The sequence below is a fragment of the Labeo rohita genome, chromosome 13, assembly GCF_022985175.1.
Source record: "Labeo rohita strain BAU-BD-2019 chromosome 13, IGBB_LRoh.1.0, whole genome shotgun sequence".
Classification (NCBI taxonomy): Eukaryota; Metazoa; Chordata; class Actinopteri; order Cypriniformes; family Cyprinidae; genus Labeo; species Labeo rohita.
This window is the reverse complement of record NC_066881.1, coordinates 10,061,780-10,089,060: the sequence shown is the minus strand read 5'-3', so window position 1 is coordinate 10,089,060 and position 27,281 is coordinate 10,061,780. Positions and strand designations below refer to the sequence as shown.

At 36.6% G+C, this 27,281-nt stretch overlaps 1 protein-coding gene across 3 annotated transcripts in view; it reads left to right on the top strand.

The window, feature by feature from the left end:
- The window catches only part of lrmda (leucine rich melanocyte differentiation associated), a 376,471-nt gene that overhangs the window by 336,297 nt on the left and 12,893 nt on the right, over positions 1-27,281 (top strand). The window contains exon 7 of one of the 3 annotated variants that reach the window (XM_051125730.1): positions 6,689-6,986. The exons of the other annotated variants lie outside the window; for them this stretch is intronic. Coding sequence (XP_050981687.1) covers positions 6,689-6,723 — 35 coding nt within the window. The 3' untranslated portion in view covers positions 6,724-6,986. Of the gene's footprint in view, positions 1-6,688; positions 6,987-27,281 lie in introns of those variants that run through there. 3 annotated transcript variants of the gene reach the window in all.

Below are 27,281 nucleotides of genomic sequence, written 5' to 3'. Positions count from 1 at the left end.
ACAACATTTGTGAGTGAAGGCACTCGTATTCTTTTATCGGTCTGTCTGGAAACAAAGTTGATGTTGTAAATCTAGGAAAAACTAGTCAATGGATTGTCTGTGTGTTTGTATGAGGATCCAAGAGTAGTGTAACTAGATGTCCATGAGTAGAACTGTTTAAATATAAATGTTGTTATTAAATTAGGTTGGCTGCTTTACATTTACCAGTCAAATGGTCTTTTTTTATATGTGATTTTTTTTCAGCAAGGATGCATTAGTTTAATCCAAAGTAAGAATAAAAATTTCTATTATATATGTATATATATATATATATATATATATATATATATATATATATATATATATAAAAATAAAATAAATCCTCAGATAAACATCATCACATGGCACATCACACTGTGTCATTATTTATTTAACAAAAATAAAGCCAAAATGGAAAAGCCATGTGTGACACAGTTAGAACACCCATTCAACTGCCTGTAGATCCACTTTTAGCAGCAATAACTTGAAGCATTCATTTTCTGTGTGACTTTATCAGTCTCTCACATCGTTCTTCTTTTCAACGTTGCTCCAGTTTATTGAGGTTTGTGGGCATTTGCTTATGCACAGCTCTCACCACAGCATTTGAGTCAGGATGAGCTTGGACTGGACTTTGACTGGGCTATTGCAACACCTTGATTTTTTTCTTTTCAGCGATTCTGTTGTAGATTTGCTGGTGTGCTTGGGATCATTGTCCTGTTGCATGACCCAATTTTGGCCCAACTTTAGATGTCGGACAGATGCTATACTTTGATATACAGAGGAGTTCATGGCCAACTCAATGACTGTGAGGTGCCCAGATCCTGTTGCTACAAAACAAGCCCAAAATGATCAGCCCTTCTCCAGCATGCTTGTCTTTTGGTATGAGGTGTTTGTGCTGATATGCTCTTTAGGTTTTCACCAAACTTGGCGCTGTGCATTATGGCCAAACATCTCCACTTCGGTCTCGTCTGTTCAAAGGACATTATTCTAGAAGACTTGTGTTTTGTTCAGCAACTTTGCAAACCTAAACTGTGCTGCAATGTTTTTTTTTAGTTTTTTTATTTTATTTTTTTTAAGATAGAAGAGGCTTTCTTCTGCCAAGCCTTCCAAACATGCCATTTTTGTCCCATATTTTTCTAATGGTATTGTCATGAACTTTATCATTTAACATGTTAACTGAGGCCTATAGAGTCTGAGGTGTAGTTCTCGGGTTGTCTGCCATTTCTCTGAGCTTTACACGGTCTGATTTTGGGGTCAATTTTCTGGGACTTCCACTCCTGGAAGTAGAGGTGTCTGTTTTAAATGTCTTCCACTTGTGAATGAACTTCAAATTGTTTGACAATGGCCGTATTACTCTTCTCAGATTGATGGCAGCAACAATTGCTTCTCTAAGGTGATTGCTGTTGTCTTACCTCCTTTGCATTGTGTTAACACACACCTGAAGGCTCAGACTTCCTGATGATCAGTTAATCAAAGGTATTTGATTAGCAGTGCTTGACTGTTATTTACCCTCTTAATTCCAATGTTAACAGTAAGGGTTTCCTAACTTTGTCACACATGGCTTTTCCATTTCAGCTTTATTTTTGTTCAGTAAATAATGACACGGTGCAATTTGTCATGTGTTGTTGTTCATCTAAGGTTTTATTTTTAAAATTTTAAGACCAGCAAAGGACAAGTTTTGAAACTAATCTTCCCTCTCCCCCTCACAATTCCATATGATGTAACCATATGATTACAAAACTATAATATTACCACCTTCTTTAAACAATACTGTGCACTAATCGCATGACTTTCATTGCCCTATTACATTAACCATAACATTGTGTAAAAGTGCAATGCAGCACAGTCTCAGTAACTCTCTGATTTCCGTGTCTACAGGTATGGTATTTGCAACCTAAATCCTTTAGCATTAGCCCACCAGCAGCAGTTAATTCACTTCTAAAGCTGCTATGTCATCGCTTTGTAATCTTTAATCAGTCCAGCTTCGCCTCATAAAATTACAGCACCCGTGATGAAGCAGTCCCTCCTGGATGATCTATTAATACGTACACAAAAGAAACACTGGCGAGCGTTAAGTGATACCTCAGGACGGAGAGTGTGTCAGCATGATGGACAAGGACATGAATTCAAGCCAGCCTGCCCAGCCCATTCGCAATAACATACTTGCGGTACTTGGGGCTTTGGTCTGCTTCCCAGCCGTGCTGGACCATCTCAGGAGACTGACAGCAAATATATCATACAAATGGATACCCCATGCCTGCGTTCTAATCAGCTTTAAAAGTGATTGCTAATGCAGTCGAAGCATTATTCATATTTGTGCGTGATTTGTGACTTGAGTTTGGGACATCTGAGATGCAGGATAGTATTTCCTGTGTGCTTTTAGTCCTGCCAAGAGTTTAGAGCAGGTTAGCGTGGCTTTCACAGTCTCGAACCCCAGGACTTTATCATTGTAATTTATGAGGGAAGAGGCAAGCCATATGGTTTGGATATTTTTACGGTGGGATCGATGCGGGGTCCTCGAATTTCCCTTCTCTTGCTTAGGTTGATATGGATGGCTGTGTTCATGTCAGGGGGTTCCTCAACCCTCTCAGATGCTGAGACACCGAGTCCTGGCAGATGTTGAGCAACTTGTCTTTTTGATGGCGAAACTGATCTGTGCACAATGAGCCCTGATTGCATTATAATGATCATGTGACGGGCCAATGGAAAACTTTATGAAGACAAATGCTGCTTGCAGGAAGAGAAAAACACACCGAAGACTTATAATTCAGAACCGTGGAAGATACATGCTGAAACTATTTATTATTCATTATTATTCATAGCTAGGCCTTTTTTGGCAGCATTTGCGTTTGTTAGTGTGATTCAATATACAATCAATTTACAAATGATAGCAATTAATTCGCTGACAGCTTCCATTTATTCTATTTTAATTATGTATCATGTGTTTTTCAGGCTTATTAATCATCCGTGATAGATGAAAACATGTTATGAAAGATGTCTGTTCACTTCTCTACACAAATGGCGGAAATACAGTTTCTAAAACGCAATTCAGTTATACAATGACTTCAATATGCGATAACACTTTATTTTGATAGTCCACTTTAGACAATCTACTAAACAGTAAGTAACTTTGCAACTACTTGTCAACTAGCGATCATTAGAGTATTAGTAGACTGTCTGCTTAATATCTTCTAACACTTTATTTTGATGGGTCCACAACATACTGACTTTACAACGATATATCAGCTTATTCTACTAACCCTAAACCTAACCTAACAGTCTACTCTCAGAGTTAGTAGACATGTAGTTGCAAATGAATGAGAATTAGTTGACATGTAGTTGCAAAGTTACTTATAGTTAGTAGAATGTCTACTGTCTAAGTGGACTATCAAAATAGTGTAACCCAATAGACTACACATATGTTAAATTATATTCTTTTTGGGGTGACAAAGTCAAACTTGTTGTTGTAATACAATTGTCCTGATATCATCATGTGAATGTTTTCCTTGAAATGTAATCCTTAAGTACTTGGGCATAATTAATTGACTGTGTTAAGGTCAGTAAGTCTCCTAAAATAGCAGATAATTTGACTTTTATATGACAAGTTAAGGTTAATTCAAGTTGTAAAATATATGTTTTGGGAAACTCCCCCAAAACTTAATACATTCTTTCTATTTAAAATATTTACAAAAAATATTAAACAGCACAACATTTTTTTCACATTAATAATAAGAAATGTTTTTGAACAGCACATCATATATTAGAATGATTTCTGAAGGACCATGTGACATTGAAAACTGGAATAATGATGCTGAAAATTAAGCTTTGCCATCACAGGAATGAAGTATATATTCACAAATATATTAAAATATAAAACAGTTGTTTTAAATTATAATAATATTTTACAATATTACCATTTTTACTGTATTTGTACACACAAGAGACTTAATAAAAAAAAAAAAAAAACAACTTTTACAGACCCTAAACTTTTGAAATGTTGTGTGTGTTATTACTAAAGGGAACCCCAAGTATTAAGACTTGCGTGGCTTAATGTAACATAAATGATGTGTTTTACTAAAATATGTAGCAGAATTAATCATTATTATTGTTATAATCATAATCATTAATATAATATAAAGATTTACATTTTTTTTAAAAATCCACATATTTGGACTATAGTGGGCGCCATTATTTTAATGACGTCAAATGGTTGCACTCTGTGAGATAGTCGGCACTTCCAGCTCGGAAAATAAAATACTGATACGATGCCACATTGTGCAGCTTTTGGTTGTAATTTTAAGTTGAAGGGCTACAAGAGTAGCAATGTAAGGCTTCACTGCTTTTCTAGCGAGAATAAGAGGAGAAAATAATGGGAAGATGCCAAAATAAATAAAACTTCCTAAAGACCCACATCTTTGTTCTCTCCACTTCAGCCCTGATGCCTTTGAGGTTTTCAGTAGAGCATAGTTACTGAAAGAACTTACAAATGGCAGAGACAAGAAACGCTAGATGCCATCCTGGTAGGATGTGTACGTGCCGACGCTTGTCATGACACCACAGCCATTGAAGGAGCTTCTCAGCATGGATTTCACTCGTTATCCAGGGGCGTTTAGACTTACGGGGAAAATCGATAGTACGGTATTTGGTTTAAGTCTACGCTTGTATCCATCAACACCTGTAAGCTCTTTCAGTAGCTGTGGTCATCGTATCACTAGTTTATTTACAGAGTTGTGTTGCAGTAAAAATAGCAACAGTTAAAAATAGCAACATTTCATGTCAACGAAATAATTGTGCCCCCCATAGTCCAAAATATGTATAAAACGATGTTGATTAAAAAAAAAAAAAAAAAATAAATCTTTCATGGGTTTTCTACTACGCATTTCAGTAACAGACATCATTTACGTTATATTAAGCCATTTAAGTCTTAAAGGAGAAGTCCACTTCCAAAACAAAGATTCACATATAATGTACTCACCCCCTTGTCATCCAAAATGTTGATGTCTTTCTTTCTTCAGTTGTAAAGAAATTGTGTTTTTTGAGGAAAACATTTCAGCATTTTTCTTCATATAATGGACTGATATGGTGCCCCGATTTTGAACTTCCAAAATGCAGTTTAAATGCAGCTTCAAACGATCCCAAATGGACTTGTAAACGATCCCAGCCGAGGAAGAAGGGTCTTATCTAGCGAAATGATCGGTTATTTTCATTTTAAAAAAATACAATTTAAATATTTTTCAATCTCAAATGCTCGTCTTGCCTTTCTCTCCATGAACTCTGTGTATTCTGACTCAAGACAGTTAGGGTATGTTGAAAAACTCCAATCGTATTTTCTCCCTCAACTTCAAAAATCATTTCAGAATCATCCTACATTGCTGCAGAAGTACCGACCCAGTCTTTGCAACGTGAACATGAAATAAATTATATTTTTTAAAATAAAAATAACAGATTGTTTCGCTAGATAAGACCCTTCTTCCTCGGCTGGGATCATTTACAACTGCATTTGGGATCGTTTGAAGCCACATTTAAACTGCATTTTGGAAGTTCAAAATCGGGGCACCATATCAGTCCATTATATGGAGAAAAAATGCTGAAATGTTTTCCTCAAAAAAACATAATTTCTTTACGACTAAAGAAAGAAAGACATGAACATCTTGGATGACTTGAATGAGTAAATTATTTGTAAATTGTTCTGGAAGTGGAGTTCTCCTTTAATACATGGGGTACGAAAGTTCCTTTATTGTGGAACACCCAATAGCATAAAGAACAAAGCATAGTGATGATTTAATAAGCAATTCAAGACAATGACTGACACACAGTAACCTGTGACCCCCGTTCCCCTGTTCGATTCACAGATATTCTTGGGATGAAATCATTGTGGTGGAAGGGACTGAACTCATCTGTCAGTTACAGCAAGCTCCATTGGACCGTTGTCAAAATTGTGTTCTTGCTCCCTGGTGAATTTACTGATTTGTTGTCAACTGTACCTCAGCATAGCATCACGAGACACCCCCGCCCACTCTGATGTCTGAACACGGCCTATTACGAGAGGATCACCGTAGCTCAAGTTAATGACCTAGCACATCGTTTATTCCACGTGAATGCTGGGAAACGGACAGTTAGCGCTCACTACCACGCAGCGGCCTCAAAGAGGGCGGATCATCTCTGTCAGAGACTCTGAGTGCAAATTGATGAGAATTTGACATTTACCATGGTTGATGGCTGGCTCCAAAGTGGAGCAGGACTTTTGGCCGCATTTGAGCAGGCACTTGAACTTAATGTCATAATTTATCAAAGCCAGCTGAGGTCAGGTATTTGAGCTGTGCCGTTCACTCCTTGAGCATATTTAACGTTTCAGCTCGAGTAATTGTAGGGTCGCTCGAAACGGTTCTGAAAATAAACAGATAACTAGGTCAAACAAGGCTTTGCATCTCAGGCAACTTTTTAATCTGTCAAAATGATTTGCCCACGAAGTCGAACGAAAGAGAGCAGGTTTCCCCATCATATTAATGTAAGCGGACACATTGTTTTACTGTCATAATTTGATTGGATGATCATTTCTGACATGTTGTGTCGCTGTAAGACTGTTGAGTTGACTGAGTCATAGAGGTCAGACACTGAAATGAATTCCAGATTGCTGTCATTTGAATGAGTACTTTCCTCATTTCCCTAGGAAATCATGCCTCTTCAATCTTGCTGCTGGTTTAACCACTCAACTTCAGGTCACCTAGCCAATGTAAGATGTCAGGATCAAGTTCTGCTGCTGTCGTGCACAGTTTGATGGATTCTCTGATCTCCAAAAGTCATTTATTGGACTGTTATTTAGTGAACAAAATGGATTTGCGTGAAGGATTTGGCAGCTTCGTGTTCTGTTGTAAACCACACTGTAGCATCTGCTAATGTGCTGTATTAGATAATATCATTTTCAAATATAGTTATTTTGTTCCTAACCAGCACACATTTGTGAATTTAGAAAATAACTGCGGATAGATGTTTTTCATTTAGAGTTTGGCCTCGAAGTGGGCCACTGAAACTATTTGTAGTGTACATGTATTTACATAGTTTTGCTATACCCTACTTTTCTCATAAGTTTGCCTAACCCTTGCAAAATCCATACTGTATGTTGTTTTAGGTAAAATATGTATTTACATATTGAAAGATTTTTTGTTTCTGTTTTACAGGTAATATGCAAAATAATTTACATATTCTGCAAGGAGTATGACAAAATGATTCGATCAGTAGTAAAACAGTAATATTGTGAAATATATTACAATTAAAAAATACTTTTTAGTCCTGTACGTTTAGTCCTGTAATGCAAAGCATCAGCATTATTACTCTAGTCATCAGTGTCACCTGATCCTTCAGAAATCATTCTTATATGCTGATTTGCTGCTCAAGAAACATTTTTATGATTATCAGTGTTGGAAACAGCTTCATTTATTTGACAGGGGAATCTTTTGTAAGAATGTAAAAGTCTTTATTGTCACTTCTTTTTCTTCTTCTTCCACTCTTAGACTCTATGGCAGCTCATAGAACTGCTTGCAGGAAAGTTATGAAATTTGGCACACAGATAGTGGACAGCCTCAACATTACCGTAGTAAAAACGATTTAAAATGCTTTTATTTTATGATAAGTATAGTTCAAGTCTATTAACATATTTACTGACATAGCGCTTGAGACGTACTAATATAAAAATAGTAATTACACTTTATTTGGAGTACTACTTGTGCACAAAGCACATTTCTTAATATTAAGCCTAAAATATGTTTTAATGTCACTTCAGTGAGGATTGTATGATCTTTAAATAATAAAGTGGATAAAAACCTTTCATCAAAGTTGTCCTAAAACCAAAACAATACCCGTTCTTGTCTTAGGACAACTTTGATTAACTTTTTTGATCCACTTCAAATGTTGACTACTGTCTTTAAAGTTTACATGAAGTATACTTGCAGTAGTTTCACTTTAGCACAATCAGATATACCCAAGTATATCATTAGTTGGACTTCAGCACTGCTTCACAATTAAAGTGCATTAAGTACAAAATTAGTTGTTCCAATTTAGCAGATTTTAAATATACCAGTTTAGTATACTAAGGGCCAGGTTTATTAACAAGCTTGCGCCAATGCAAACCGTCTTTTGCCGTTAAAATTGTACTGTCAGGTTTTACTAAAGACAGTGATGAATTAGCGCTGAAAAGGCATGGACACAGTTATTTTTGCACCTGACCTTATTGAATATACATTTGTACGACTTTCCCTTTCAGAGGCTAAATTTATGGGAGGAAAGGATTTAAATGAATCACGCAACACGTTTTACTAATGTTTGCATGTGTGTTACTGACTATTTTGCACTTGAAATGGCTGCAGTTATTGTTGCTAGGAGGAGGCACCACAGAGAACAGAGAGTGCATGGTATTAATTTATTTGGAATGCCAGAAGAACACGTTATTGAACATATTGAAGAACATATTGTTTGCCAAGCTTTTGCTTCAGGAAAAAAAAGACGACTTGGAGCCCTCAACTAGGAGTCACACAATACCAGGTCTATCAAAACTTCTTGCAAATTTGCCCTGTTTAGTAAAACTGGCCCTAAAAGTACAATTGCAGGCCCTGATAGCACACGTACATCTCAGAGACATCTGTTTGACGTCTGCATTTACATCTGCAAGACGTAGTTTGCTTATCTGCAAAACGTCTATTGGACATTTCCTATTAGATGTCAAATAGACGTCTATTAGATGTCTTTAAGATGTTTATGATTTAGAATGTATGTAAAACTGACATCTTACAGATGTCTGCCAGACGTTTGTACACAGCAGATGCTTTCCAAATCAAGAGATCTTTAACAGACATCTTGCAGACGTACGTGTGCTATCTGGGGGGGTATTTTTATTAAGTACATAATATATAAATGTATTTGTAGTATACTTAGCATAAAATAAATGTATTTTAAATACATTGGAGTATACTTATTTTTCACTAGTGTCACCATAGCAAATTCAGAGTCTCTATCTCAAACACTTTAGTGCCACCAATTGACCAAATTTGCACTCATATTTCTTCTAATAATTTTTAAACAATAAGGTCTAGAAGCAAAATTATTTAGAGTCGAATGCATACCAAAATTGAAATTCTACTTTTTTGTACTCACCTTACTCGGTCTGTCCGAATTTCACCAAAATTGGCACAGATCAGCTTTAGCCCTGATTTCTGAGATGTCTATTTGACGTCTGCATTTACATCTGCAAGACGTATTTTTTTTTTACATAGTTTGCTCATCTGCAATACGTCTATTGGACTTCTCCTATCAGATGTCAAACAGACGTCTATTAGATGTCTTTAAGATGTTTATGATTTAGAATGTATGTAAAACTGACATCTTACAGACATCTGCCAGACGTTTGTACACAGCAGATGCTTTCCAGATCAAGAGATCTTTAACAGACATCTTGCAGACGTGTGTGTGCCATCTAGGGGGTATTTTTAGTAAGTACATAATATGTAAATGTATTTGTAGTATACTTAGCATGAAATAAATGTATACATTGGAGTATACTTATTTTTTACTAGGTTCAGTTCAATTTTTCAATTCAGAGCAGTGTACCGAATCAAACAATAGCAAATTTTCCTGTCAGACATTTTGAGTGTGGACCATTTTGAGTTTTGTAAAATTCTGTATTAACAAAAGTCTTTAGCTTCAGAGTTCAGCTTACACCCTAATCAAACACACCTGAACCAGCTAATCAAGGCTACTTGATTACAGACAGGTGTGTTGAAGCGGGGACACATTATTATACGTTGAAAAAAATATTTTATTTTGAACAGCCCTGAGGAAGCTGCACAGTATTTACACTGTATCTATTCCACAGCAAATAATAAATTAATTTGCACAAGCGAGCAGCTCGCATGCCGTTGTTTCTTCATATTGTGCGTTTCCTCCACGGGCATCTCCGCTGACTGCTTGCAGCCATTTGTGATAGTTGTGTGTGATAAACATCTTGTAGATTCTGCAAAGGCTGTGTAAACTTCTGAACAGAAGTGTATATGTGTGTCTCGGAGAGCTCAGATCTTCTCAAATACTCTTAAAATACGCCTCTGCACTTGACACCATTAAGCCTCTGTTAACCAGCCTCCCCTGAGAGCAGCTTGAAATTGTACCACCTCCAGCAAACTATTTTACCATTCAGCATCGCCTGAGATACAAGCGTAACACGGTTTGTTCTCAGGAAGCAAGAAGCAAATAAAAGACAAAAATGGCATGAAATAAAACACATCGGAATGAACACACATGTCCTGAAGTGCAATTCCTCCCTCAGCAAGGAAGCGAGCAAAGGCGTGTTCATATCCAGTGACCCGGCTGCCCCGTTCATGTTGTGACTCAGGGCGATACTTTGTGTTGATGCCTTAAAGTAGCCATAGCTTTCCCCCTAGAAAACCGGGAGTGCTACTCTCAGGATATTAAATCTAGTCCTGTAAAAAGTAGCAGTCTGAAGAACGCTTTCAGCTGGAGGACAATCCGAAATATCACCTCTCTTTTCACACACAGGCCTGTTTATCTGAATACGGCGTAATATATGGTGATGATGACCAGCGCGGAGGCTCGGCTGATATTAAGATAACCTTGGGGATGAGAAAGGAGGGGTCGAGAGCCACAAGCTCGGCTTCCAGAATCACTAACTAACAGTGACATTTGGGCAGTGCAACTGTTCAAGTCACTGCGCAAATCACAACTGATATTTGCTGAACTTTAAGCTTTGTTCAAGGTAGCTTTTTTTTTTTTTTTGTCCAGCAGCTAATGGTGTCCTCCAATATCCAATGCAACGGGCAACCCCTTCTTTATCTAGCAGAATTGTTATGCCTTTGCGATGTAGATGAATGAATGAGAGAGATTTGCACGCTGGACGTATATTGGATGATATCTGACTTCATTAGTTGCGATGCCCTTAAAAGGACATCCTGGCTTTCTTATATTTGGACAGCCGCCCCCTGTCCTTCCCTTCCTCTGCCCAGACTCACTCGTGCAGCCAAGCACATAATGCGCTTGGAGCCCGGTAACATGTACGATTATAATTAGCTTTGTCAGGTCCTCGCCCCTACAACCCCCATGCAGATAATATGATAATACGTCTTCATAACCGACTGACCTTACATGCTCAATATTTCTCCCCTTATGAAGATTACATGTCAATAAAGTAATTGAGTCTCGGGCTGTGTGGCAAGTGAAGATTTAGGTTATTGGACTTTTCGGGAGCAGTGATGTATGACCGTTATTATTCCACCTGTCAGGGGATGTGCAGGCCGCTGACGACGGTCCGAGGATGTCAGGAGAGGGAGAGAATGAAAACGGGGGGAGACGTCCTCTTCGGCTTGAGTGTTATGTCGTTAATCACCCCTCATCTTCTCCGCTCTGCTCTTCCTGCATCTGCAAACTGTATGTGTCTTATTAATTAGGGAGAGGAGACTTACAGTAAAGCCATCCATTACAAGGGGGCCGAGAGGGCTTCGACAATAGCGTCTCATCATCACCGGCCTGCCTTCATATATCCAAACCTCATGAGATCATCCATTATAATTCCCCAGGATATTATTTTCGCTTTCTTCTCAAGTGTAAGGTCTCTGTCTGTAGGCCTCTGTCAAGCGCGAGCGCTTTTGTAATTGTGACTCAAAGCCTTGCGTTGGATTTAGCTTCCGCTGTCAGTTTAATGCTATTAGAGTCATCGCAATCCCTATCATTACATTCATGGGCTTCATTACTCATTTTTCAATTTTGGGTTTCAAACCAGACTTTAGCTGTTGCACGGTACTGTGAGGTCATTGAAATCAGCCTGAAATTCATCAGGGCACTGGAAGAGTTTAATGATATTCATCCCCATTTAAAAAGAAAAAAAAAAGTTTATTTATTTATGCCGCTACCCATATGGGCATATGGCTCCAAATGCTGAATAAGTTTGTAAATAAGCATTATTTTCTTTGGTGCATACATACATAAACAAACACCACCCACACAGAAGACATTTTTTAAATCAAGCATGTTTCAGCAGAAAGTTAGTCAATGTGGCACATTTGTGTGATCAACTTGAATCTGATATAAAATCTATGTGTGTTAATTTTTCACCCTAACTCAAAACTCCTGGTGGCACAGATTCCTATTAAAATGACTGAATTTCAAGAGCTGAATTTTGACAATGTAAATTTAACTGCTCCCTTAAATCTGGATCATCCTTCACTCGTAGCATTTGAATTGCATTTATTTATTTATTTATTTATAGACAAAACTATGGAAGCTCATTTCCGCTGCTGAATAAAAAATAAAAAAGGTTATTGCAAATTTTTATCTTAGTTTTTTTTTCTGAGAATTGCGAGATATAAACTCGCAACTGTGAGTTACAAAGTCAGAATTGTTAGATATAAACTCACAATTGTGAGAAATAGTCAGAATTGTGAGACAAATACTTTTTTTTTTTTTGTATCTTACAATTCTAACTTTTTTCATGCAGTTCTGACTTTTTTTTTGAATTGTGAAATGAAAACATGCAATTGTGAGTTATAAAGTCTAATTCTAAAGGGAAAAAAGACTGATATGTTTTTAGAATTGCAAGTTTATATCCCACAAATCTGACTTTATAACTCACAACTGCATGTTACAGTCAGAATTCTGAGATATAAACTCAATTGTGAGAAAAAAAGTGAGAATTATGAGAACAGTTGTAATTACCTATTATAAGTTTATTCAATGGCGGAAATGAGCTTCCATACAAAACAATATACACTGAATGTTAATATTGGCTATTTGTTGGTTATATGGTTCAACATAAAATAATTATTGGCATGGATTTTTTGTTATTGATATGGTGCATTTACCGTAATTATAATATTATTGTACTATGGTGTTGTTTCAAAGAGCTTCATTCTTAATGTTTTTACTGTAATGAAAACTGTAGAATAACTGTAGACTTAAATGGTGCCCGCATGTTTGAACTTCCAAAATGCAGTTTAAATGCAGCTTTAAGGGCTCTAAATGATCCCAGCCAAGGAAAAGGGTCTTATCTAGCAAAACAATTGGTTATTTATTTATTTTTTTAAATTTACAATTTATATACTTTTTAACCTCAAATGCTCGTCTTGCTCATGAACTCTGTGTATTCTGGTTCATGACAGTTAGGGTAGGTCAAAAACTCCCATCTCATTTTCTCCTCCAACTTCAAAATCGTCCTACATTGCTGCAGATGTACCAACATTAGATGGGAGTTTTTATTGTATTGACCTGGAATACACATAGTTCACGCAAAGCTAGACAAGATGAGCATTTGAGGTTAAAAAGTATATAAATTGTAATTTTTATTATTTATTTATTTATTTATTTAAGAAATTACCCGATTGTTTCACTAGATAAGACCCTTCTTCCTCGGCTGGGATCATTTAGAGCCCTTTGAAGCTGCATTTAAACTGCATTTTGCACCATATAAGTCTACTATATGGAGATAATTCCTGAAAATTTTTCCTCAAAAAACATAATTTCTTTACGACTGAAGAAAGAAAGACATGAACATCTTGGATGACAAGGGGGTGAGTAAATTATCTGTAAATTTTTGTTCTGGAAGTTGGACTTATCCTTTGACATTAGCATAACATTTCATTCAAAAGTGTATTTCTCCAAAAATGTCGGAAGCAATTTGGCGTGTGAGCTGCCACTGTGAAGATCATCAGGCAGTTGGATACTCAGAAAGGGGCGGGAGGGCGGCACACAGTGTTAAAGGATATTTTACCATGTCCGCTCGCATTAAGGCGGGAGATTGATCCTCTCCAGTCAGATGAAGCTCGTGTCTGACTGATGCCCCTCACTGTCATAGTGACACCAGGCTCCGGGACGCGAGCTGTGGGGCGAGAGGGGCACCCAGCAGCACCCTGAACCCGGGCCAGCAGCGGCTCGACTCAGCCCTTGTTCTTTTCCTTTCATGCCCCCTCTCCCTGCTCTCTGTCAGGATGTCATGACAAATCACTGTACAACAGCGGGCTCCGCAGCCTCAGGTACCAGACCAACAGGCCTCAGACGCCATGCTGAAATGAATATAATAATGGGCTTCAGAAAATAGCACAAGGCACTCAAACACAGGACGAGAAGTGAGGTTGTGTGTGTGTGTGTTCTCTGCAGGGGGAAGTGGCGAGCAGACACATGTCCCACGGTGAGGCAGGTGCAGCTTGTCTCTTCTGTGGCTGAGGTGGCAACAGGGGCTGTCAGATTGGTATTGATATGTGTCACTCCAGGGAGTGTCAGGCGCTTTATTTAAGACAGCAAGAAGGCCATGTGTCTGTGTGGTAATTGACGGTTGGCTTCGGGAAAGATCAGGCTGTTTGTTGACCTAGCAGAGCAGCTGATGGGAGAGCTAGCATGGTGTATTGCTTTCATCCAAAATGGTTGTTTTTCCCTCTGCTGTAAGTTTTAAAAAGTGAGAGGTGCAGCCAGGGTGTAAATCCACACTTGACACTTCACACAAATACATAAAATTGTGACTTTAACCAAAGCCCAGTTTATGCCACTCTTAAATTATTTAGAAATAAAGATATTGGATTTATGTTTAATCATTTAGCGGATGCTTTTTTTCAAAGTATGCATTTCAAAGCAATGTTATTTTAAAATTCCATTTTCAATTTGTTAAAGTTTGTCATTTTGTTGCATGTTTTTGTCTTTTTTATTTTACATCAAGTTAAACTAAATGAAAATGAGAATTATTTCCTTGGCAAAAAGCTGAAACAAGTTTATATATGCATAATAACCCTGTTTCAAAATTCATTTACTGAAAAGTTTGACTTAAATAAGAAATAAAATGCATTTATGATTTTATTATATATAGCTAGAATGTCAAAAAAAAAATGATGTAAAAGTAAATGCATTGATACAGATGAAATGCATTCAGAAATGTTCATTAGTGTTCTTGTGGCTAGGATAAGCTATGTTTGTTGTCTCTCTCTGAGTGAAATGAGCACTGTGATACGTTGACATGTCCATTCATTTCCATGGTTTGGTGGCCGTGTGCTGTTTGACATTAATTCCAAATGACATTCAGCAAGGAGCCGCACTGCTTACTGATGCATGAGGTCTATCACATCCGTCATCATTATATTTAGCATCAACACACAGCCACGTGACCATCTGTCCAACTGCCCAATAAACTTAGTAATGTACTAAACCTACATCCTCAAGTCAAAGATTCCATCATCTTGCTCATAGTTGTGCCTAAACTGATTCTTCAGACATGAATGAAGTGTAGGAGAGTGGACTGTGAAGAGTTTATATGTACAGAGCAGATATTTTTGATTAATCTGTTAAACAATCTGTTAAACATGTTCTGACATATTTTGTTTTGAATGAAACCTCCTTTTTTCCATGGATTTTTCCATTTTCGCAAGATGTTTTGCATTATCTCAGTGTTGCTGACGCGTTGAGATAAGGCAAAACACATTTTGCTAGCCTCAGATACAAAATGTGTCATATCAGATATGTAATACAAGTGTAATACATATTAATAAATCTAGATTTCAACTGCAATTAAACATAAATGGAAGAATACTAGAAGATGACGTGATGAAGATTTCTAATGTTATTTATCTGTTTGTTTATATATATAACTATTTATTTATTTTTGTATGTGAGATTTTATACTGTTGTGAAACTTAAAAGTAATGTTCTAAAAATATACATGTTTTAAAGTTTGCATTGGTAACACATAGGGCCAGTTTTACTAAACCATCTTTTGGGGTTAAAATTGTAAAATTGTCAGGTTTTACTAAAGATGCGCAGTGAAAAATTAGTGCTGAAAAGGCATGGACGCAGTTTTTTTTTTTTTTGCGTCTGACCTTGCTGAATATGCATTTGTAGGAGTTTCCCTTTCAGATGCAAAATTTATGAGAGGAGAGTATTCAGATGAATCATGCAACACGTTTTACTAATGTTACTAATTACTGGCATTTGTGCCATTATTTAACACTCAAAAAAGCATGTCTTAAAACTATTTTGCGCTTGAAATGGCTGTAACTGTTGCTTGGAGGAGGCACCGCAGAGAACAGAGAGTGTGTGGTAGAAGAGAGAGGATTTTTTCCACATATTAATTTATTTGGAATACCAGAAGAACACATTACCTGAACATATCGTTTGCCAAACCATGTTATTTTTAATTAGCTTCAGGAAATAAAACATGACTTGGAACCCTTAACTAGGGGTCACGCAATACCAGGTCTATCAAAACTTGTAGCAAACCTTTTTTTTTTTTTTTGCCTCCGGTTAATTTCAATGTACTGTGGCTTCTTTATTTCGTTATTCTTTTTTTACGACTACGCTAATTTGTGCTGCGTTTGGTATTTTGCGTTGGTCGATATGTAAATGAGATGTTGCATCTGTGTTCTTTAGTTTGCGCATTGTTAGTAAATCAACTGCAGAAATTTCCCCTCCCATCTGCACACAAATTTGCACTGTTTAGTTAATAGTTTCCCATAGTTCCTTTGAAAGATACATACATTTTTGTATTTTCCCCCCCTAAATTTAGTATTAAAAAAGTATATAAAGTATCAAGCTATGTTCTGGTTTTAGTAAGTGATAATGTAATAATTTTTAAAAAGAAGAAGAAAAAAAGATAAAATTGTACATTTGTGTTAACGTTCTAGTGATTAAAGGTATAGTTCACCTGAAATTAAAAATAACCCCTTGATTTACTCACCCTCAAGCCATCCTAGGTGTGTATGACTTTCTTTTTTCAGGCGAATACAGTCTAAGTTATATTAAAAAAGGTCCTGGCTCTTCCTAGCTTTATAATGGCAGTAAATGGCTGTTGAGATTTTGAAGCCCAAAAAAGGGCATCCATCCATCATAAAAAGTACTCCACATGGCTCCAGGGGGATAATAAATGCCTTCTGAAGTGAATCGATGCATTTGTATAAAAAAACAAGGATTTGTAAGGAAATATATTGGAGGACTTTGTTATAAGAGGTGACTGGTTTTCCTTTGCTGTAAACAGAAGATGGTTTTCGCGAGACTAGCATATTCTCACCTGAGTTTACACTAGGCCTACATTCTGCGTCATCTGCTGGAACGCCACTGTCTTGTGAAGTGTGTATGACAGCTAGCGAAAGCTAGAGATTATGTTTATGACGTTTTCAATATTGATATTTTTCTTACACAAATGCATCATTTTTTTAACCCATTCAGAGCTGTGTGGAGTACTTTTTATGATGGACGGATACACTTTATTTGACTTCAAAATCTCAACACCCATTCACTGCCATTATATAGCTTGGAAGAGCCAGGACATTTTTTGATCGGATTGTACTCTGATTGTATTTGAATATCTGAAAGAAGAAAGTCACATACACCTAGGATGGCTTGAGAGTGAGTAAATCATGGGATGAGTTTTATTTTTGGGTTAACAATCCCTTTAGTTTTAGAGTTTTATTAAAACAAATGGCAGATGGTGTGGGATATGGGGGAAAAAAAGTTACCTAAACATTACCAGACAATGCACATATCTGTTTAGATCTGTTTGCTTTTAGATCTGTTTTTGTTCTCAACCACAACCATCTGAAATATTATGAGTTTTGCAATGCTCCCACACACAGTCATCAGTCACTCATGTGGTTTGTTTTGATAATGACCTTATAGTGTTTCTCACACTCTTTTTTCTCCTTTTGGTGTTTTGGGTGGATAATTAATATTTACTGCGCGCTGATTTAGACCCTCGTTAACTCGGACCGACCTCCAATGTCAAAGCGATTAAAAAGTGCAGTGATCTTCCCTGCAATGATTAATTTAACAGCACATTGTTATTGAATCATGTCACTCGGTTTCAATTTGGAATGAGCAACTTTCCCATCAGCCTTATTAATGGGACCATTACTGAAATCAGCAAAGTTTTCACATATTACCGAGGTCTGAATGACTTATCAGCTTTTCTTTTTAATTAGAAAGTGCTTGCTAATGACGACGACAGTCAGTCAGCCTCAGAAAATGTTGGTTCTGTAATACTTTATTCTTATCAAATCAGGCTTAATGTCCTTGACACAAATGGTTATTAAATCATAATGACTAATCAGGTCATTTGAAGATGCTGCAGTGGTTAATTAGTGTGTGGCATCTTTACGTCGTGACCCCACATCCAGCTCAATGCGATCATAAGCGCCACGCTGACACGTACTTGTACGCATCAGTCTTTTACAGTGGAAGCGCCAGAGCCATTCCTCGTGCTGACACAAACAACAGGGGAAATTCAGGCGGCGAATGGCTGTTAGCCGCCGTGTAAGTCTCCTTATGATAGACCATGAGTTGTTCCAAGGAGATTAAGGCTTTGTAAACTGCTGGAGCACCCAACCTCAAATGACTTCCCCTTATCTCCAGAGCCCAGAGCCACTGTGTGCCTCGCGCACACTTGCTCTATGTAGAATAAATGTCATTGAAATTAATTTCACCAGGCTTGAATTAGGCTGCCGCTATAATCTCTTTCTTCAGTCAAAATTTATGTCCTCCAGAATTCAATTTCCTCTTCAACTTCATAAGTTGGAGTACAAAGAATGATAGGCCCTTATCAGGTGAGCCGTTTGAGGACTTCATTAATGAATACTGCCGCTTTCAATTCATAATATTTGATTGTAGTAATCTCACGAGGGCCTTGTTCTTTTGCAGCGCTGTGTCCTCTTAAAAGTGAAAACTGTGGAGGGTAACGCCATTGAACGGACAGCCATTAAAACGGCATAATGGCTAATGGTTGTTTTGTAGAGTACAATCAACAGCTGTGCTCATACGAAAGACCCCTAGTGCGGAATACTACGGGCGATTCGACAAAATATCAAGATTATGTTTTGCTTGGTTGGAAAAAATCATGTGGCAAATCAAGCTGGTATTGATCAGAGCTTTTGAGGCATGAACTAGCTGCTTTTTCCTGACAGGCCCTCCAGCTAGAGCAAATCTCTCAACCTTTTCTCATTGCCAGACCTCATCCATGACTGACTATCATGTTTACCTTTGTTGCTTTAGGTTGGAGTGAGTTAAAGAGCTGTGTTTCAGGGAATTCACGAAGGTTCGAATCTGGTTTTGATAGAAAATACACAGGTGAAACTGTCAAGAAAATACCCTGGTCATATTTCACTCCAAAAAGCAAAAAACAAACATAAAAAAGAAAGAAATAAAAAAGAAAAGAAAAAAATATATATGTTTTGCATATAGAAAATCAAGCTTGATCTTTTAGGAGCATTACAGGGACGGTTCACTGAAAAATAAAAATAAATTTATCATTCATGTTGTTTCAAACAAAAATATTGTTCAAATAATAATTGTTAATTTATTCAGTCATATGACCAGAGTATTTTTTGACAAGCCATGATGTTTTTCCAAACAGCCAATGAACTTCTGAGAAATTAGTGTGCTGCCGTTCAAAAGTTTGGGATCAGTAGAATTTTTAATGTTTTTCTGCACATCAAGGCTGTTTTTTAAAATAAAAATACAGGGGGAAAAAAACAGTAATATTGTGAAATATTATTGAAATTTAAAATAGTAGTTTCTATTTTAATATATTTTAAGAGAGTTAGAGTTTATTCCTGTGATGCAAAGCTTGAATTTTCAGCATCATTACTCCAGTCTTCAGTGTCACATGATCCTTCAAAAATAATTCTAATATGCTAATGTATTATCAATGTTGAAAACAGTTGTGCTGCTTAATTAATTAGTTAATTTATTTAATATACTTCGAAATAGAATTTATTTCTGTGATCAGCATCATGACTCCAGTCTTAAGTGTCACATAATCCACTTTTTTTTTTTTTTTTTGGAACCTGTGATTCTTTTTTTAGGATTCTTTGAATAAAATGTTGAAAAGCATTCATTTAAAATAAAAATCTTTTGTAAGAATATACACTACCGTTGTTTGGGGTCAGTAATTTTTTTTCCTTTTTTTCTTTGTTTGAAAGAAATTAATAATTTTATTCAGCAAGGATGTGCTAAATTGACTTATATTGTAAAGATTTATATCTTTAATCTTTAATTCATAAAAGAATCCTGTAAAAAGTATCACAGGTTCCACATTTTTATTAAAAAAAGCACAACTGTTTCCAATATAGCGTTAGAATGATTTTTGAAGGATGTGACACTGAAGACTGGAGTAATGATGCTGATCACAGAAATAAATTCTATTTCAAAGTATATTAAAATAGAAAACCGTTATTTTGAATTGCAATAATATTTCACAATATTCCCTTTTTCTGAATTTTTGATCAAATAAATGGAACTTTGATTAGACTAATTAAAAAACAAAACAAAAAAAACAATAAAAATCTGATCCCAAACTTTTGAACGGCAGTGTAAATGTCAAAAAGTTCTTTTATACAGCTTCGAGGCTTTTTGCAAAATGGAAAACCTAACATTTTTGTGCATATGAACAAATCCATATGCTGTTGATTTCTCACTACACTTCCTCATTTGAATGAGTCCCTCTGACAGCTTGTTGGATATCATAGACTTGCTAAAGACAAGCAGGGACAAAGAAATTCTGCTCAGAGGAGTTTCTGCAAACCCACTTGTGATGTATCAGCCTCACTTTCAGTCACAATACTCACTGACAAATTATAGAGTGAAAGTACAGACAGGAAGACCGTCCTTATTTGGCCCATTGTATACGCAAGAATCCAGCCTTCTGAGGATGTTTATAGAGGAGTCTGTCTTTATAGCGGTATCATAGATTCTTTAAACACATTAACTGATATTGTCAGAGCAGAGCCAGTTAAGCATATATATATGAAGTTTTATGGTTTTGCAACAGATGTTCTCATCACTGAGTGGAAATGGGCACGAAATATTATCAGTGTCGGGAAGCTACGTCAAAACTACACTCTTAAAAATAAAGGGTGTTTTTACAGGGATGCCATAGAAGAACTATTTTTGGCTCCCCAAAGAACATTTCAGTGAACAGTTCTTAAAAGAACCATTTTGAAGAACATTTTAAAAATCGAAAGAACCTTTTTCGACTATAAAGAGCTTTTTCTGCGTTTGAAAGGTTCCATGGATGTTCAAGGTTCTTCATAGAACCACTGATGCCAATAAAAGAACCTACAAGATTAAAGCTACAATTATGTTCCATTGCTGCTAGCATTGAACTTCATCTTCGACTATAAAACAAAGACCTAAAATGAGAACCTGCATGGACTCAAAATGAATCTGTTTATTAACTGATTTTCTAAAATTAATCAATGAACTTTCCAGTGCTAAATAAAGAACGGAGGAGAGAGTGTTTGTTTATCACCCCAGCTCACCAAGCAGTAAAACTGTGAGCAAACAATATGACATTTAAAAACAAAAAAAGCATTTGTTCATTGGAAAAAGTACAGTAGCTCATTATTTGGAAAAGCTGCACTATTTTAAGCTACTGTCACACAACTGAAAATGCTAGTTAGCTGCATTGCTTCTTTTAGTTAGTTCCTCCTCAGTGCTGCTTATTATTATGCTCATCACTGCACATAATGCTGAGAACAGAGCTGGGAAGATTACTTACAAATTGTATTCTGTTACTGATTATAGATTGCATTATGAAAACTGTAGTTAGTAATGTAATCTGGGTTGCTCATTTTAGGTAATGTATACTTTTTAAATAACTTTTATATGACTTTTTTTCTAACATATTTTAAATGTACCATGTAACATAACATATTGATATGAAAAAGACAAAGAGAATGAAAATATATACCATTATTTTATATCAACATTATCCACAAGTTTCCTACACCCCATGAGGCCTTGCATTAAAAGTGGGAGCGTCTTCCAGTTCAAAGTAGACAAGCGGGACGTGACACTCATTCATTCAACAATTGACAGGAGTGATGGGCAAAAGAAGACTTTTCTCTGACTGTTTCGGGAAAAGATTCAAAGCTTCGAGTGTCGAAAACAGCGCGATCTGGTGGTTAGTAAAAAATAAAGCAGCCAAAAGCCTGTGAAGCTCCATTGGAAAAAGCATTCACCACAATTTCCATAGATCGATCCATGTTATATGCACAAATAAAAGCCTAACCGTGTGTGTGTGTGTTTGTTTATTGAATTTCTGACTCTGATAAATTAATTTACCCATTGAGAAGTGCCATTAAATGCCAGTAGGAATATCAATATGATGTAATAGAAGAATAATGTACACATATATTTATTGTATATGGCATATATTTAATTTTCCTGAAATAATTTGCATTCTTTATATTACTTGTATGACTGGGTATTTAAAAATGTAATTATTAAATAGGTCCCAATGAAAATATACTCGCAAAGTAAGATTTGGGGGTCGAACAGTAGGACACGCAAAGTGAATCGCACACATGACTGGATAGACACTGAGGCTTCTACGAAAGGGATTTCTACATTAACAAGCCTTGAATCGAGGCTTCATCTGCCCTTTAACACAAACTCTGATGTCTCGGTTCAAATGTCATTTCACTAGCTGACAGTCATTCAAGATTTAACGATCCAAACTTGCTAATGATGTTGGAACACAAATTCGAAAAGCATACGTTGTCCATAAGAACGTAATGATCTCTCATAAACGTGTGCATCTTTACAAAGTAAACAATGGTCTGAAAAACACTTAACCTCTTGGCTAATTAGCACACAAAATACCATTGGTATACTACGTCCGCCCCCTTACTGGAAGTTGTACCCACATTCTTTTTTACAGTAGCGCCCCCCGGAAACTTGTGGATAAGATGCATTAAACATTACAATAAACCAGGGCTTAATGTAAGAAATGCAGTAGGTTTGTGAGTTGATAAAAAAGCTAATGATTAAGTAAATCGTAATAATGTAAAATAAAAATTAAACACTAAAAATAGAATAGAACCATTAAGTGACATTGAACTGTAAGCATGCAAACATGTTGTTAAATTATTGAAATATTAACTACTTCAGAGATATTTCAAGTAAATATTTCATGTCCAAGACATTTGGATGGCAAAAATGTTTACATGTAATTACAATAACTACCCGGCATTGGTTGTGAATAGGTCTTATGCACAAATCAGACCACATTTGTTCACCATTTCATGAGTTTGTTGTTTTTAAAAAAGCATTCTCAGTAAGATGTGTACAAATTACATGATTATAAAGCATAGGAAAGTTATTCCAATGGCTCAACAAATTAAATAGAAGTTTCTAGCAATATTCCTGTACTAAAATTAATATACTAGTAGTGTTCTTACAAGGCACTGTCATGGAGGAAGCATTAGTTTCATTAGGAATACTGGTTCAATTATGCGCTTTTGGCCTTGGTAGCATTTTTAGCTGCTTTCTCTTTCCCAAAGCCACCAGTCTTATTTGTATGCGGTGCAATTTTCAGTTCCCATTCCCAAGCCTGAGCTGGAGTGAAAAATGGCCCGCATTTTCTTGATAGCCCATGTGGATGTGTGGTATAAATGGCTAATGAATTACAGATGAACATTGACGCAAATTAATCTTCCTGATGTCCCTGGGTTATATGGCAACCATTTAAAAGTTTAATCAATACGCTAAAGTTGAAAACATGCAGGCGCTGCAGTTGTTTGGCTGTAATAAACATCAGTGGGGAATGGGGAGGCTTGCATCCAGTGCATGCATCATAATGACAGGTATTTATGTTTAATGGACTAAATATTTTTTATTGCATGAGAACAAATGTCAGTTTAACTCAGTAAGTTATGAATTTAGCTTCCCTCGCTCGCTCCCGTCGGATGATTGACATCCTCAAAGACACACTCAAGACGTCGCTTTGTGTAGAAACTCCCACATTTTAGCAGATGCGGAGCAAGGTTGCTTGAGTTTTTTTGTTTTTTTTTCCAGAGCAAAGTACAGATGCTAAACTGTTTATGCTATTTCAAAGCTCAGCCGCATTTTGCAAACAAGCACATTTTTCCCCGAAGACAACAAGCCGCTTTCTTAACTTTCGATGCCGTCTGATTCTTGACCCATACTTCAGCGGGACGTCTCTTCGTCTGCAGCTTTTCTCATGTCTGCGCTGATGAAAACCAGCCTCGTTTTTCCAAATGCCACACATCTGTGTGTGTGTGTCAGGAGTGGTCAGTAGATTGTGGTTCATCGCAGGCTTTGGGCTCGAAGCCAGTCCACTTTAGCTGCATATGGCTCCATTTGAACTGCGGCCCAGTACACCATCACAACTTCAGCCTCCCTTTTGATTGAATAAGTGACATTATCCAGGGTACTAATTTAATATCCTCCAACATTCTCTTCTTTCTTTCTTTTCTCTGGACGTCGAGTCTCTCTCGCTCCGAGCGGAGGCTGGGGAACGCAGCTGCTCTTTGACAGTGCATGTGGATATTCATCTCCGCTGGTTGCGCATATTTATTATCTGTGTCTTTGACCTCTAAGTGAATGCAGTAACATGCAGAGCGTTGCCTTCAGGATGTCATTAAAACTGTCTTCTGGCAGGCCAGAAGTAGTTTCTTATTTTGGTTAACAGACGTCACTGTAAAAATAAAAACCCATATAAAATACAGCTTCGACTTTATAGCGGTTGTCTCTAATAACTCTAAAGATCTGTGGACAAAATCAGTGAACTGTGACATTTAATGCTATGAATTATCATTAGCATTAGCACATTTTCCACACAAGTGTTTGAAAGATGATAATTCAGACGCTGTTTACATGTCAAGGGGAGTTCTGAGGCCTTTCTATGTTGGTGTGGGTCTGCAGTGTCGCAGAGCAATACTTTTAAAAGTGACATTAGAGTAAAGAGTTTGTACTTGGACATAGTTTGCATCCAATACAAAAGGTACCTCTTGACCTTTTATTGCAGCATAAGTGTATTTGCACAAGAATTGCAAGTGCAGGAAACAACACTGTCTCTGAACGTTTCAACAAAAGATTGTCTCAGCAGTTTGCTATTATTTTCTCATTATTATTTTCTCCTAACTGGAGAAAACAAGACATTCAGTGAAGTTTCCAGTGGCTGCAGCAGTGATTTCCAGGACACTGAAGCGCTAATCCTGTTATTTTATCTGGTACAACTAGCGAGTGCAACTAAATTCCACAGAAACACTTGGATGCATTACAGTGTAAATTTGACAAGTAATGCATTACCTGCAAAACATAACCTGATTAAACATTAGCCCAACAGCTGTAGGTCAAAAGCAGTTGTTTTAGGCCAGATAATGAGGACTCCATCACAGGACGTTGCTGCAGACTGATAAAGGGTCTTGGGCAGATATATTGAGGCTCATATAATAGCACAAGCTCACGGCTGCAGCTGCTCACAGCCATAACTCACCCTCGCGCACTCTCACGGATGTCCGTCCGTCTTCCCTTCAGGTATTATTGCAAGCTTGTGAGATAATAAGGGAAGTTTAATTGCATTGTTAATTGATTTTTTCCCCACAACATTATTACCCTGATTGATTGTGGGGCTGATGAGAGCATGGGATACAGGGAGAGCACAGGAAAAAGGCACTGAGAAAGAGGGAGCAGAGAATAGATAACCTTGATGTTAAGAGCTACATCCTTCGGATATGTCTTTCCTTGACATATTGATGGCCCTCGAAAAGAGAGAAGCTGATTGTATGCAGATCACTTGAGCAGCCGGTTGATGAATTAGTTTTTCCTTATTTAGAAGGGCTCAAAAGATTCAAGGATTTTTTTCCAGTTCTCTTTTAAGTGTAATTTTTCCTCATTAAAAAGTTTTACAGATACAGATATTAATTATATTTTTGGCCTAAGGGGTGCCTTCATTTTTCTCCCTATTAAGATCATAACTTGCGCGTTTTTGAGTCGTTTGATTGATTTATTAAAATACCTGGCTGAGATTTGTTTCTTTTCTTTTCTTTTCTTTTCTTTTCTTTTCTTTTCTTTTCTTTTCTTTTCTTTTCTTTTCTGGTGTAGGGCTGTATGATATCTGTTCAAAATCATTTTTTTCCCCCCTCTGGATTAACAGATATTTATTAAAAGTTTAAGAAAATTTTAATTTTTCCATTTTATTTCCATTTTATTCCATTTTCCATTTTATTTTTTTCCAAATGTTATGTTTTCCTCGGATTCAGTTTTATTTTTTCCAAATCCTGTGTTTTACATTGATTTTCTACATTCTGGTATCTTTAAAGCTTAATAATCTCTAATAAAAAAAAAAAATATATATATATATATATATATATATATATATATATATATTTTTTTTTTTTTTTTTTATTATATATATATATATATATATATATATATATATATATATATGTATAATCTCTAATAATAGATTTTTTATATATATATATATATATATATATATATATGTATGTATATGTATATATACAGTCATGTGAAAAAGTTAGGACACCCTATTGAATTTCATGGTTTTCTGTATCAGGACATAATAAAAAATGATCTGGTCCTTGGCAGGTCTTAAAATTTGAAAAATAAATCCTCAGATCAACATCATCACATGGCATATCACACAGTGTCATTATTTATTCAACAAAAAATACAGCCAAGACGAAAAGGCCATGTGTGACACAGTTAGGACACACTATGAGTCAGTTGCCTGCAGATCCACTTTTAGTAGCAATAACTTGAAGCATTCATTTTCTGTGTGACTTTATCAGTCTCTCACATTGTTCTGGAGGAATTTGGATCACTCTTCTATTCAACGTTGCTCCAGTTTATTGAGGTTTGTGGGTATTTGCTTATGCACAGCTCTCACCACAGCATTTGAGTCAGGATGAGCTCTGGGCTTTGACTGGTCTATTGCAACACCTTGATTCTTTTCTTTTCAGCCATTCTGTTGTAGATTGGCTGGTGTGCTTGGGATCATTGTCCGGCTGCATGACCTAATTTTGGCCCAACTTTAGATGTCGGACAGATGCCCTCGCATTTGACTCCAGAATACTTTGACATACAGAGAAGTTCATGGCCAACTCAATGACTGTGAGGTGCCCAGGTCCTGTGGCTATAAAACAAGCCCAAAATGATCAGCCCTTCTCCAGCATGCTTGTCTTTTGGTATGAGGTGTTTGTGCTGATATGCTCTTTAGGTTTTCACCAAACTTGGCGCTGTGCATTATGGCCAAACATCTCCACATCAGTCTCGTCTGTTCAAAGGACATTATTCTAGAAGACTTGTGTTTTGATCATATGTAACTTTGCACACCTAAACTGTGCAGCAGTGTTTTTTTTTTTTTTTTTAGATAGAAGAGGCTTTCTTCTGCCAAGCCTTCCAAACATGCCATTTTGTCCCATATTTTTCTAATGGTATTGTCATGAACTTTATCATTTAACATGTTAACT